The sequence below is a fragment of the Nomascus leucogenys genome, chromosome 22a (assembly GCF_006542625.1).
Source record: "Nomascus leucogenys isolate Asia chromosome 22a, Asia_NLE_v1, whole genome shotgun sequence".
Classification (NCBI taxonomy): Eukaryota; Metazoa; Chordata; class Mammalia; order Primates; family Hylobatidae; genus Nomascus; species Nomascus leucogenys.
Window position 1 is genome coordinate 36,933,940 of NC_044402.1, and position 14,993 is coordinate 36,948,932.

The 14,993-nt window shown below is 32.5% G+C and overlaps 1 protein-coding gene across 5 annotated transcripts in view; it reads left to right on the forward strand.

The window, feature by feature from the left end:
• NOVA1 (NOVA alternative splicing regulator 1) overlaps positions 1 to 14,993 on the forward strand; it is a 151,702-nt gene that overhangs the window by 103,897 nt on the left and 32,812 nt on the right. For all 5 annotated transcript variants that reach the window (XM_030804138.1, XM_030804139.1, XM_003260706.4 and 2 more), the window contains one exon: positions 12,166 to 12,332. In XM_030804138.1, the coding sequence (XP_030659998.1) occupies positions 12,252 to 12,332 (81 nt within the window). In that variant the 5' untranslated portion in view covers positions 12,166 to 12,251. The remainder of the gene's footprint in view (positions 1 to 12,165; positions 12,333 to 14,993) is intronic.

Here is a 14,993-nt window from a genome sequence, read left to right on the forward strand (position 1 = left end):
AAAACAAAATGGTATCCAAATTGGAAAGGAAGAAGTACAACTATCTCTATTTGCAGATGACATCTTCCTATATATACAAAACTCCAGAGAATCAACAAGCAAGCCACTAGAGCTAATAAATTAAGCAAAGTTTTAGAATAAACAAAAATCAGTTTCTATACACCACAGTGAACAGTCCAAAAAGGAAATTAAGAAATAAATTTTGTTTACAGTAGCATCTAAAATAGTAAAATGCCTGCAAATAAATTTAACCAAGGAGGTACAAAACTGAAGACCTAACTAAGGAAAGGCATCCCATTTCATGGGTGAGTACGCTTAATGTTGTTAAAATATCAGTACTACTCAAAGTATACAGACTCGGCTTAATTGCTACCAAAATTCTAAATATTTTTTTTTTACAGAAATGGGAAGCCTGATTCTGAAAATGCATACGGAATTGCAAGGTTCCCAGAATAGATAAAACAGTACTGAAAAATCACAGAGTTGAGGATTCACACTTCCTGACTTCAAAACTTACTGTAAAGATACAGTAACCAAAAGAGTCTGGTACTGGCATTAGGATAGACAATAATTAATGGAGTCTAGAAATAATTCCACATACTATAGCCAATTGATTTTTGACAAGGGTATCAAGTTCATTCAATGGGAAGAGAACAATCTCTTCAACAAGTGTTGTTGGGATACCTGGATTTCCACATGCAAGAGTGGAGTTAGAACCCTCCTCATATCATATTAAAATATCAAAATTAATTCAAAATAGATCAACAACCTAAATATAGGAGCTAAAACCATAAAACTCTAGAATGAAATGTAGAAATAGTTCTCCATGACCTTGGATTTGGGAATGGATTATTCAGTAACAAAAATGGGAACAAAAAATAAATTGGACTTCATCAAAATTTTAAAACTTCTGTGCATCAAAGGACATTATTAACGTCCATTACCAAAGGATATTATCAAAGACAACCTACAAAATGAGAGAAAATGTTTGAAAATAATTTATACAGTAACTTTAATATCCAGAATATATAAACAACTCCTAAAACTCAACAAATAAAACCCCAGTGGCTCATGCCTGTAATCCCAGCACATTGGGAGGTCAAGGCAGTAGGATCACTTGAGCCCAGAAGTTGGAGACCAGCTTGGGTCACATTGCGAGACCCCATCTCAAAAAAAAAAAATTTAATTAAAAAAAAATTAGCCAGATGTGGCCGGGCGCAGTGGCTCACGCTTGTAATCCCAGTACTTTGGGAGCCCGAAGCGGGCGGATCACGAGGTCAGGAGATCAAGACCATCCTGGCTAACACGGTGAAACCCCGTCTCTATTAAAAATACAAAAAAATTAGCCGGGAGCAATGGCAGGCGCCTGTAGTCCCAGCTACTCGGGAGGCTGAGGCAGGAGAATGGCGTGAACCCGGGAGGCGGAGCTTGCAGTGAGCCGAGATCGCGCCACTGCACTCCTGCCTGGGGGACAGAGCGAGACTCCGTCTCAAAAAAAAAAAAAAAAAAAAGAAAAGAAAAAAAATTAGCCAGATGTGGTGGTGCACACCTGTAGTTCACCTACTTGGGGCTGAGCCAGGAGGATTGCTTGAGTCAAGGAGTTTGTGGCTGCAGTAAGCAATGATCACGCTACTGCACTCACAGTTGGGCAACAGAGTGAGACCCTGTTTCATACACACAAAAAGACATCATTTGAAAAGTGTGCAAATGATGTGAACAAATATTTCTCTAAAGAAAATATACAAATGAACAATAAGCACATGCAAAAATGTTCGACATTATTAGTCATTAGTAAAATGCAAATCGAAACTCCAAGATAGCTCTTCACAACTATTAGGATGTCTATTATTAAAAAATAATAATAAATGTTGGCTAAGACGTAGAGAAATGGGAACCCTTTTACACTGTTGTTGGGGATGTAAAATGGTGCCACGGCTTGGGACAGTTTATCTGTTCCTCAAAAGGCAAGAATTATCCTATTAGCCAACTATTCCACTCCTAGGTTTGTACACAGAATATTTGAGAACAAGCACTGAAGCAGATGCTACCAGTGTTCATTGCAGCAGTATTCACAATAGCCAAAAGGTGTAAACAACCCAAGTGTCCACCAACAGGTAAATGGAGAAACAAAATGTGGTATGTAACATGCAATGGAATATTGTTACGCTGTAATAAGGGAATGAATTTTTGAGATATGCTACATCAGTGAATCTTGAAAATATTATCCTAAGTAAAATAAGCCAGACACCAGACAGATATTGTGTGATTCCATTTATACGAAATATCTAGAAATTTGACATAGAGACAAAAAGTAGATTAGGGGTAACTGGGGGATATAGGAAGGAAGGGATGGAAATTTATTTCTTAATGGTTACAGTTACATTTTGTGATAATGAAAAACTTTTGGAAAGAGATAGAGTGTATGTACGACGTTTGAGTTTAATTAATACCACTGAATTGTACGGCTAAAGATGGGTAAAAGGGCCAGTTTTGTATGTATCACAATTTTTATTATTTATTTATTTATTTATTGAGACAGAGTATCACTCTGTTGCCCAGGCTGGAGTGCAGTGAGTGGCATGATCTCTGGTCACTGTAACCTGTGTCTCACAAATTCAAGTGATTCTCCACCCTCCGCCTCCCAAGTAGCTGGGACTACTGGCATGTACCACTAAAAAATACAAAATTTTTTTTGCTAGAGATGGAGTTTTCACTGTGTAGACCAGGCTGGTCTCCAACTCCTGACTTCAGGTCATCCACTCGCCTTGGTATAAGTACAGTTTTTAAATTGTCGTTTCTCTATTATCTTAGCATCATAAAACTATAAAAAATTAATACATTTTAATATTAATAATATAATACTTTTTAATAATAGATTACATATACTCTTAAATTTCTGTTGTTTTTCCGACTACAGTCTACTCTCCTATATTACTTCTCCCACCAAGTTAAACAGTCAAAATTCTTTATCCTACCTCTACATTTATTTGATATAGTGCATGTAGACAGTGGTATGATATTCATTGATTATTCACTGACTTAAATAATTCAGTCCTTGAAATTTCAACAAATGCAGGCCTTGCCTTCAGTGGAATTTGTAGGCTTATGATTAAAAAATGGATCATTCTATAAACAACTCTATATTTTTGAAAAATATGACAAAGTTACTGCTTAATTTTGTCTAATGCATTAATCTATATTAGGTCTCAAAGTTGACAACTTTGTTACATGTCAGAAATTAATGTCAGAGACATTAATTTTCTTGCTCTCACCTCATAAGCAATCTCTGATTCATTACCATGCTGCATGTCCATTGCAATGCTGCTCCCCTTTACATGACTCTGATGAGCTATGCATTCCACCACTGGTCACACTTCTGAGTTTCTTAGCTTGACTTGGTATCACATATTTGGTGCAAACTGTTTTCCCAGCTGGGACATGTGATATCAAATCAAGCTTTGCAAAAGTGAATTCCTATTAATACGTAAAGGATAGATAGAAGAATTTCAAGTGCCATTTTTCTCATAGCAAAAATTTAAAAGTACAAATTACTGTCAAAAATGGTGATATTAATGGGGAGTGGAGACAAGTCAGCAAATCTCTATTTATTAGGTACATATAAAATGTAATTGCACTTTAATAAAAATTTGTTATGGCAGTTTTATATTTCTGTAATTATGGAAATTAAAAGGTTATACTATTGACATAACTAGGATTGCTATAGTGATCCTAAATTTAGCATAAACGTATGCTAAGGATGAATGGTCATCATCTTAACTGTTTTTTGCATGGCCTCAAAATTTAAAAACTAGAAATAAATTGCAATATATTTGAGAATAATTGCAGTTGTGTAAAATTTTCAGATATATCTGTTTTCAGGGTTCTTCAGAAGTTAGATTCCTCAGCTGTGCAGGATGCTACTTTATGGGAATAGCTAGTTAAGTAAATTAGTATTCCATTTGCATGATGAGACAGAGAATGAATGAACGACAAGCTGGACAACATCTACTTTGCCATTCATTGTCTCTTCCTAAGGTCTCTGAAGAATGAATATTTTTAGATTTTTCTGAAAAATATACTCTCATCCTTTGACTTGATTTGTTATATTTTAATGTCAAAACATGTTCTATAAACAGAATCAGGCCTTCACTATGTTGACTTTGGATTAAGCATGTTATATGGCCTTGTGCAAATTTTTGCAGTTTAAAAGCAGAGAGATAATTGTGTAGAGTTAATCACCTAGAGAAGAAATGCAATTATTACTTTGCATCATAAGATGTCAATTCCTATGATTTCTTTTTTTAAAAGGCCTTTTCTTGAAATAATGTATTTTCTCCTCAGTAATTGTAGGGCAGGAGGAAGTATTATCAAATGTGCGTAACTGTACAATGGTATAAAAGCCGCAATTACAAATTGAACTTACTTTTAATGGCAATTTTATCAAGTACTTTTGTTGATCTGAAAACTTGTCCTAAAAAAATCTTACTAATAGCCCACATAGTTATTAACCATCTCCTGTGGTGGTCTGTTCTCTGCAAGAAGGGTCAATCATTTCTTTTTATGACAGATTTGGAATAAATCTTTGGAGAAATGTTAATGGTATTAAGACAATGCTTTTTAAAGAAACATCAAAGTTACATGAAAATCATTTTTCCACAATCAACTGAAACATATGCGATTTTCTTAACTGTGTTAAATTTGCTATCTGGCTTAATATTACATTCTTAGGAGGTATGTGGTATAATGATAAAAATTGTTTTTGACAAGACTTTTACTATTCTCTGTGTTTGCTATATGTCTTTGCACAGTTGCTTCCATTTCCATACATGTAAGTTGGAGATATCTGTCCTGATTATTGTGAACATTAAATGAGATTTTGTGTGTCGATAAATTATACTAACAATATATAAATTATATGTATTATAATTCATATTATATATCTTCTGTAAATCACAAGTTGGCTTATAAACATAAGGAAGCATGATTACTGTTAAAGTCACTTAAAAGAATATTCTGAGATGCATGTTGTTAAATCGCTTCAAATTTTAAGTTATTCCATATGCGTATAGAGACATAGAAAGGAAACAAAAGGTCCATAGTTGTGAGCTTCAGAGAAGACCTTTGAATTGCTTCATTTCTCGAAATTGGTTAAGTATATACTTTCCCCTGAAAGAATGTAATACTGTATTGCTACAACTAGAAAACCCTTAAATGTCCTCCAGTGGAGCTTTTGCTCACACATTACCGTAAATACTCATAAATGAGACTTTTGCTTATGTAATTATAGCAATAAATTTGGTAACCTAAGAAATGAATGTAAATCATCTATTTATAAAGACAATATGAAAAGTGATTATCATATGTAGACTATTATGGGTGATTTTTATTAAATAAATGGTAACATAGTCTGTTGAAAGGATACTCTGTGTTTTGGTTTTAAAAATTAAGATGCCTGTATAGAATTTTAAATCTTTTAAGAAGAAAGCATTAAAGTAATATTTGTCTGTTTACACTGACCCCAAACTTGGAAATAAAGAAAAATGAAATAAAAAATGATTTCATAAAGGCCACATATTCCCTATGGTTGTCACTAGGAGCAAGAAAACTACTTGGTTTTTTCCGTTTGTTTTTTGTTTGGCTTTTTTTTTTTTTTTTTTGAGTCTGTCACCCAGGCTGGAGTGCAGTGGTACGATCTCCGCTCACTGCAAGCTCTGCCTCCCAGGTTAATGCCATTCTCCTGCCTCAGCCTCCCAAGTAGCTGGGACTACAGGTGCCCACCACCACGCCCAGCTAATTTTTTGTATTTTTGGTGGAGACAGCGTTTCACCGTGTTAGCCAAGATGGTCTCGATCTCCTGACCTCGTGATCCACCCGCCTTGGCCTCCCAAAGTGTTGGGATTACAGGCGTGAGCCACCATGCCCAGCCCGGAACCTACTTGTTAATAGTTTATATAATTTTAACAGTCTTCTTATACTATATATTATTAGGTTGCTGAGGACTGGAAACAGCAAATTATAAGAGAAGAGCCTGTTATAATCAGATATTTTAGCAAACAGCAAGAATAAGTGGCAAATAGAGGAAAAATATGAAAACTAAAAGAATAGATACCACTCACAGAGCACTGTTTGTGTAAGAGTAAATAGACATACATACCTCCAAATAGCAAGGAAATTTAAATGTATGAAAATATATATTGCATATTTCTTGGTATGATAGAAACTAAATGTTTACTTGCTTGAAATAAATCCATGTTCATCAAAATATTAGCTATCTAAAATTAGTAATTTCTCTGCATAATAAGTAGCAGTTATCTCTATAAATTATCTGTATATCATGTTGTTTTAAATATGAGATCTGCCTGTTAGAGTAAATTGGTATTTACATTTTCTTAAGTTCTTTTGGAGGCCAAAATTATTGCTATAGATTGTCATCGAAGTATTAATAAATTTTCTACTACATTTTGGTATTATTGTTTTATTTTGTGATGTTTCAGTGTCACTTATCCAACCAAATGACTTACTCTACACTAACATTAATATTTCCTAAATAATTATGTCTGTATTCTTTCATAAGATACTGAGTTACATTTCCAGTAGGAATATAAACTGATGCATTTTCTTTTGTATGAACAGAATGTTCACTAATTTTCATTATAGATGACAATTGAAACTATGTGGATCAAATCATTAGCGTATGTTCGTTATTCTAGAATAGTCTTACTCTGGTTTGAATAATGTCTCAGGTATCTAAACAGTTTTTTATAGCACTTTAGACCACAACAAAAAATATTTTTCTCCCTAACAATATTATTTTAGGTAGAGTTCATTTTCAGAGTTTATCTATTTTTTTTCTACCCTAGGAAAAAGAAAAAAAATGTTAAACTATCCATTATTTCTCCTAGTACCTTTCTCAAAACACTTTTACCATGTGCCCTTTTTTAATGATAAATTATAACATTATAGTTTTTAAATCGTTTTCCAAAATATATCTTTTTATGTTCATTGAATGATCTTATAAACCGAGAGACTTACTGGCTTTATAGATATTTTGCAGATTACAAAGGCCTTAGAAATCAATCACATGTATGTTTCAAAATACAGACAAGAAATTTTAGACTCAGGAAGTCGTTTATTTAAAAAGAAAAAATACTTGTTGAGTATCTGTAGTGTGCCAGGCACTCTTCTAGACACTGGAGATACAGTGGTAAACGTGACAAAGTCCCTTTCATACTGTTGTTTTTGTCTCTGCGGAGCCTGTCATTGTCTCCCAGTGTTTTTCATAACAGTTATTTTCTTTTACTATTCTTTCTCTGTGTTTTATTTATCTTATGTATAGTGTCTGTCCACATGAACTAGAATATGAGCTCCATGAAGGCAGGGTTTGTTCGTTTGTTTTTCCTGTTTGGTCGTTGCTGTATCTTCGGCTTCTAATATGATACTTATTTAGTAGGGACTCAATACATTTTTATCAAATGAGTTAATGAACTGAGTAAAAACCATGAGCTAGGAGCATGTGGCATTCTGAAAGCCATGTGAAGTGTTCTTAGAACAGAATGGTCACCTATTGACAGCATAAAATGCTGCTGACGAGGCAAACAACATGAAGACTTGAAGATTAGATTTATCCAGGTACAGCTGTGATGAATGCTTTCAGTAGAGTTGTAGAATCTACTAGATTCAAGGGGGAAAAAAAAGCCATATTGGAGTATATTCAAGATTGGGTGATGAGGAAGTAGAGAGAGTATCTATAAAACTCATTCAAGGAATTTTGAGGGATAAGGAAATTGAGCTGCAACTGGAAGAGGGATATGAGGTCAGTGAGAACTTTTAAATGTTTTTAAATGAAAATTGTAAGCATGTATAAAATAGTACAATTAATTTCTTTTTTTTTTTTTTTTTTTTTTTTTTTTTTGAGACAGAGTCTTGCCCAGGCTGGAGTGCAGTGGCACGATCTTGGCTCACTGCAAGCTCCGCCTGCCTGGTTCACGCCATTCTCCTGCCTCAGCCTCCCGAGTGGCTAGGACTACAGGGGCTTGCCACCACGCCCAACTAATTTTTTTGTATTTTTAGAAGAGATGGGGTTTCACCGTGGTAGCCAGGATGGCCTCGATCTCCTGATGTCATGATCCGCCTGCCTCTGCCTCCCAAAGTGCTGGGATTACAGGCGTGAGCCACCGCACCCAGCCAATTAATTTCTTTATACCCTTCATCTATATCAACAGTATCAAGATTTGTCATGCCTAAAAAGTTTACTCCTTTTTTGTTGTTGCAGAAATATTTTGATGCAACCTCAGTCACGTTTTACCTGTACGTATTTCAGTGTTCATCTCAGAAAAGAAAAAAAAAAGACACTATCTGTAAACTGATGCCATAATCTCACATGTTAAAGTTAACAGTAATTATGTGATGCTAAAACTCTGTCCTTGTCATTGCCTCAATTTTGTTTCAAGTGAAAATTGTTTGATTTTGGACCCAACCAAATTCTGATTTACATTTAGTCATAACATATTTTAAGTCTTCTTTTGTCTGGAGAGTAATCTCTTCTTTATTGACGAAGCTGCATCGGTTGTCTTATAAACTATTTTTGTGTCTTTGCTTCCTTATGGTATCGTTTATTGTTCAGTTTTCAGTATTAATCTATAGTGCTAAATGTTTGATTAGATTTAGGTTCAACTACTTTTGAGTACATCATAATTGGTTCTGTGTGTTTTTTATTACATCACATCAAGAAGCATATAATGTTTGGTTTTCCTACTCATCATGCTAATGTTGATCATTGAAGTCAGTTGGTAATACCTGATGTTTTTATTGAAAATTTTATGTTAACCTTTCATCTGATGATTTTATCCATTTATGATCTTTACCAAACTTAATTTTGTCATTAGGTTTGCAAAAGAGTAATTTTCTAACTCTATCAATGTCTTTAAAAATTGTAGAAATTACAACATATTTCCTGCTGATGGGAATATTCAATAGAAAAAAAATTATGATGTAAGAAATAACTAACTGGAGAAGCAGTGGACTTGGTAGGTAAGGGGGCACAGGGCCCAGTGCATAAGTGATGGATCACCTTAGTTAGAAACAGGAACTGTGTAACTGACTTACCCAAACTTATAGTAGCACAGAATATATTTTATTAAATTTCTATGAAAACTTTTCTATTAAAACTGATAATTGTATGTAATTTTAGAAACCTGTGCATTTTTAGCATTTAATACTGTATGTTAAATCAAAACTTAAAGTCATTGTAAATGTCAATGCCTGTATTTGACATTGCCCCTTCTTATTATACTTTTTGTGATTTCTTTCTTGAAAGTGCAGTTTTAAATTAATGGTCTCTTAAGCCGGGCATGGTGGCTCACACCTGTAATCCTAGCACTTTGGGAGGCTGAGGTGGGCAGATCACTTGAGCTCAGGAGAGCAGCCTATGCTACATGTCGAAACTCTGTCTCTACAAAAAAAAATCCAAAACATTAGCCAGGCATAGTGGTGCCTTCCTGTAGTCCCAGCTGCTTGGAGGGCCAAGGCATGAAGATCACTCTTGAGCCCAAGGTGGTCGAGGCTGCAGTGAGCCAAGATCTCACCACTGCACTCCAGCCTGAGTGATAAAGTGAGATTCTGTCTCAAAAAAATTAATTAATTAATGATATCTTATATACCTCTATCTTATACAAAATATAGGCATGTACTTTTATGTAACTGGTTTTCACCTCTTGTTGCTAGTGTGTTTCAAAGAGAAATAAATACTACTGTTAAATAAAATGATAAATAACAGGCAGTTTAGTTTAGATACTAATTGAGCCTAAAAGCCTTTAAAATGACAAAACCAGCAACTTTTATGATTCATAGCCTCATTTTTTTTTAACAGTTTGATCATACACCTGACAGTCTCCCTTTTTTGTGACTTTCTCCTAAAAATTACGGTTTTGTGTTTTCTGAGCGAAAAGGCCATAAGTTCAGTAGAATATGATAGCATCTTTTCTGAGGATTGTAGCATTTCTGAGTGGTAGATACAGAATCTCCTTTTTTCTTTCCTTCTTTTATGTTAATAATTCTAATGCAAATTATGTAATTTAATTTTCAAACAATATGTGCTGCAATTGTGAACCTGTGAACTATTTTCAAGTGTCCCACAGATGCTAATATGTGAAATTTAGCTTTAGACAGTCATAATTCTTTATGGCTCAGTAATTTCCACTCCCTATCTGTTAGTCTCTACAATCTCAAAAGTGTAGGGGCTACTGTGTGGTCTGACATGGTTTGTGTTATCAGAATTTTATTGACAGCATAGATTTATAATCTCTAGTTATTTAGTGCCATGTTTTGTTTCTTTTTTTAAATCTCTATTTAAGTTAGACTGTTTTGACATCCACAAAAGAGCACTCTGTAGTTGTCTCCAAAAACAAGAGTGTAATCTGATCTGTTTTCATATTGTCTGCTGACCTGGATAAGAACACTTTGTATTAGCTATATTGATCAGTTCCTGTCCTTTCTAGTCATTTATTGGACACTTAATACAACCTTGTAAAGACTCCCTAGAGTATCCCCATAAACTAGATCATTTTATGCAGGAACCACAATATGTATATCAAGATAGACAAGAATGAGAAAAGCTGATTAAGAGAAACTGGAAAAATTAAACCCACAGACTCACATTATGTTTTTCAGGCTTTATCCACCCTTACAAATGAAAGCCATATACGTACTCTCTGCTGAAATATTTTGTAAAATCCAGGAAACTTAGATTTTTTAGATTTGAATTTTCATTGTTTAAGACATGACAATTTTATTTAGGTATATCTCTTAAGTTTTTCTTTTATTTCTGCTTCTAATTCCTGTAATCTAATTCTGTCTTCTAGAAGTATTAATGATATTCTTTTACTATTATTTTAATTTCAAAAGTACTAGAAAATTGGTCTGTGTGTCAGGATCTTTAAAGCAGTATAAACTCCTTATGACTTTTTAAATATTTGTAGTTTCACAAATTTGCCCTTCAGAATGTATTTTAAAACATTTTACAAAGTACCTTGGAATTTTGAAACAGTAGCACCAAAAGGAAATATGTTAGGTATTTGAAAATATTTCCATTAATTCAAAAACTCTTTTATAAATTTTAAAATCCCATTTTTTGGAAAATTTTAACAACTGTTTAGAAAAGAAATACTTATTTCTTAGAAGCAAGTTCATATGTTATGTTGGGACACTGAGAAGATTACAGTGGAATACCAGGCTTCTACAATAAGCCTCAGAATAGTCTGAAAAACTAATTTATTTTTATTGCCTTAATGTATATCTGTAAAGTATAAAATAGGTGATAGGACCTGTGTGTTAGACACAATTTCACCTTAGTCTTGTCTTGCATCATATATTTACATTTTATTCACAAGATATGAAATAAATACTATTAATAATATCTTTAACAAATATTTATGAATTTCAAGTTTCATAAACTATTTAAATTTCATGTTTAGTCCTAATATTCTTTTTATTAAAATTTTATCATCAATAAAGACAGCACTGATTCATTTATCCAACAAATGTTTACCGTGTACCTATTGTGTGCCAGAAGCTATTGTAAACTTTGAGGATACTACAGCACAAAACAAAACGAATTTACACTCCACGTAGAGCTTATATTCTAGTGAAAAAGTAAAAAAAAAAATGTAAAATATCGGGTAACAAGTGTTGCTATGATTAGAGGAAGAGCGTGGTAAGTGATGGAACAACTGTACCGTCTATGTTGTTACCACCATTATTTTCAGATTGTAATGTCCTACAATTCTCTGGTTTTATGTCTGTTTTTTCCCCCTGAAGAATAAGCCCTGTGAAAACTGGATTTATAGATCTTTACTGGCATGTTACCAGTTTCTAACCCTAAGTTCTTTTATAAGTACTCAATAAGTATTTGTTATGTCAATGAATCAGCGATATGTTCACAACTTCTCTGGATCTCTGATTCAGCTGCAATCCCTTTTTGAGACCAAAACAACTAGAAAGGAATTTATAAAAGGAATCATGAGAAGAGACATGTATATATTACGTGTGGTTCAATTAAATGTTTTAAATTAGAGTTCTGCATTTTACATTTTTTTATGATATCCTTTTTAATAATTTTGTTAATGCAAAATGTAGAATATTTTCTGAAAATCAATGTTTTATCCACAGGTACTACTGAGCGAGTGTGCTTGATCCAGGGAACAGTTGAAGCACTGAATGCAGTTCATGGATTCATTGCAGAAAAAATTCGAGAAATGCCCCAAAATGTGGCCAAGACAGAACCAGTCAGCATTCTACAACCCCAGACCACCGTAAATCCAGATCGCATCAAACAAGTGAGTGTTTAGTTGAGAAATCAAAGAGAAATATCCGCAGCATAGTATAAGTTCCTTGCAAAAGAAGCCTTAAAGTGTTAGCATAAAACTTTTATTTTAAGCACACATAAAACATAACAGAGTTGTCGTTTAGTTATTTAAAGACTATCAAGATCTCATCCTTAGATTGATCAATTAATTTATTGATCAGTTGAATTATTTATTAGTGTTACATTGAGGAGCACTTATGTGACTCTTAGTGATTGCCCTTTTTAAATTTATAGACACAAATTTATAGGAATTGAATCTGTTTAAAATTATATCACTTTTTAAATAAAGTATAAGTATTGCAATGATACATTCAAAATTTCCAATACCCTATTTTTAGTGATATTTGTAGTTTTCAGGATAGTTATTATGCATAGAGGCTCCTGTTTTGTTAATTTTATTGTCATGTTCTACATTTTTTATCAAAAAAATGTATAGTAAATTTATGTACCTACCATACAGTCCTTTGTTACGAATCAGTTATTGTGTTTTGTGTAACTTATGTAGTATTTAAACATATGTCATAAAGGGCCAATGTTCATTTTTAATGTATGAGATTTTTTGTAAAAAATTTTACTTGGGAAAAACTGATGTGAGTTTTTAAGATTGAGTAATGGGTGACATGATGTAGGGGGAAAATGACATTATTTCATGTTAAATAAGGTGGATTCTTCCACCGTAAACTCTTTTATGTCTATAAATTTAATATGTTCATAATTATTGTTTCTACCTTTGCCTTTTTATAATTAGTATCTTAATTTGTGACTTAATTTTACTATCACAGACTATGGCTTCAAAAGAAATGTATTATTCTTCAGTAATTCACAGAATATTTAATTTACAGAATACTCATGTTCATTGTAATAAATTTGAAATGTAGCCCAAAGTCTTATTAATTTCATGTTTCTGAATTTAAAAAGTATTCTTATACTGAACAGTGTTATGAATCTTATAATTTTACCAATATATAGGTAAATATAATGTTGAATAATGAAATATAAACATAGAAATTGATAATTAGGCAATATATTTTCAAATTATAGACTAATGTCTAATTTTATACTAATTACTTTTTTAAAAAAAATCCCTTTATGTTTAAATCATGAGTAGGTAGTTGTTATTCTATACAAAAATATTCATATTATAATCTTTGTCAATGTCAAATGGTTCAGTTTATACCCTTCATAAGTCTTAAAAGAAGTATCCCTTAATGTATACATGGGAGAATATAAATATTTTAAAGCTGTAAATATCAGTGGATATTTTATTTTTCACAGCCATTTATAGTTGTGTTTATTTTTTTTACCCTCAGTGAATACAAAGAATAGTTTGAAGACAGAATTCTTGAAAGTAATACTGTGACTTTGTCCAGAGTTTAAAAGTAGAAGTATAGTTAAAGACTTAGGTTAAAATCACCTGGGGCTAAGAGTTTACAGAATAAGCACTGAAGTATAAGGTCTATTGGCTTTCTGCCTTAATCCAGCCTGTAAGTTCCTCCTTTTCTTTTGTAATTTCTGTGAGAAAATTCAAACATTTAGGGATAGAAGCCAATATCTTGATTTTTTTTTAAGTAAAACATAAAATATAGTAGTATGATACCATTGACAATATGTTCAGGATGGTGATATGAATTATTATTATTTTTTATAACAATAAATATCTCATACCACCAAATAATGGTCTATGAATCATTGTTAAAATTCTAATTTTCTATATGGCAGCATGAGATTTACAGGCTATCATATATCCAGTGCCAGTATAGATTTATGAAGACTAGAATTTTAAAATATTTGCTTTATTTTTATTTGCCTTTTTGGATGTTACTTAAATTCAAGATAAGTATAAAAAATAATAGTGATTTATTGACTTTTGTGTATTTGCATCCATTTGTAAGCCTTGTAGGTATTCATGGAATTAGAAGTGTTGTTGGTTATTTAATATTTTCATGTAATCAATAATGTACGTGACAGTGTATCATTTAAAAGGATTTATTAAAAAGACAACACTAAATCTAGTAAGACATTGTATTTAGCACTTACATATTTTCTTTATATTATAAAAGTTGAAAATTTTACTTGAAAAATCTAGTAGAGCGGTGAAATGTATTTCTAAAATATTATAAATCAGTCAGACGTTTTGCTATAAGTTTGGGATTCTCTGACTTTCCAGGTATCCAATTTTACCAACGTAGTACTCTTTGCTGGATTATTCTCTAAATAATAAGTATATAAATTTAAATGACCTTAATTTTACTTCTGAAAAAGTATGCTGTTATTCAGTATAAAATAGTTATGTCTAAAATCATTTTGCAATAGAATAGATTAAAATACATTTTGTATGTTTCTTATGTATGTTTTAAACTAAGTAAATTGAATGAACCGGGTATTTTATCCCATTGAAAACTGCCCTTATTGACTGAGTGGGTTCTCAGACAAGTATAATTTCTTGGGAAAGTAGTGCCTGCTGGTCTCTCAGGTCTTTCATATAGTAGAATAATGAAATTTAGCATAACGGCCTTATATATAACTTGATGTATTAGATCTTGTGGAATATTTAATTCTTAATTCATATACGTATTTTTTTCTAAAAGCTACATCAGGGAAGAAGTAGTTATGGGCATTTAAAGAATTCTCT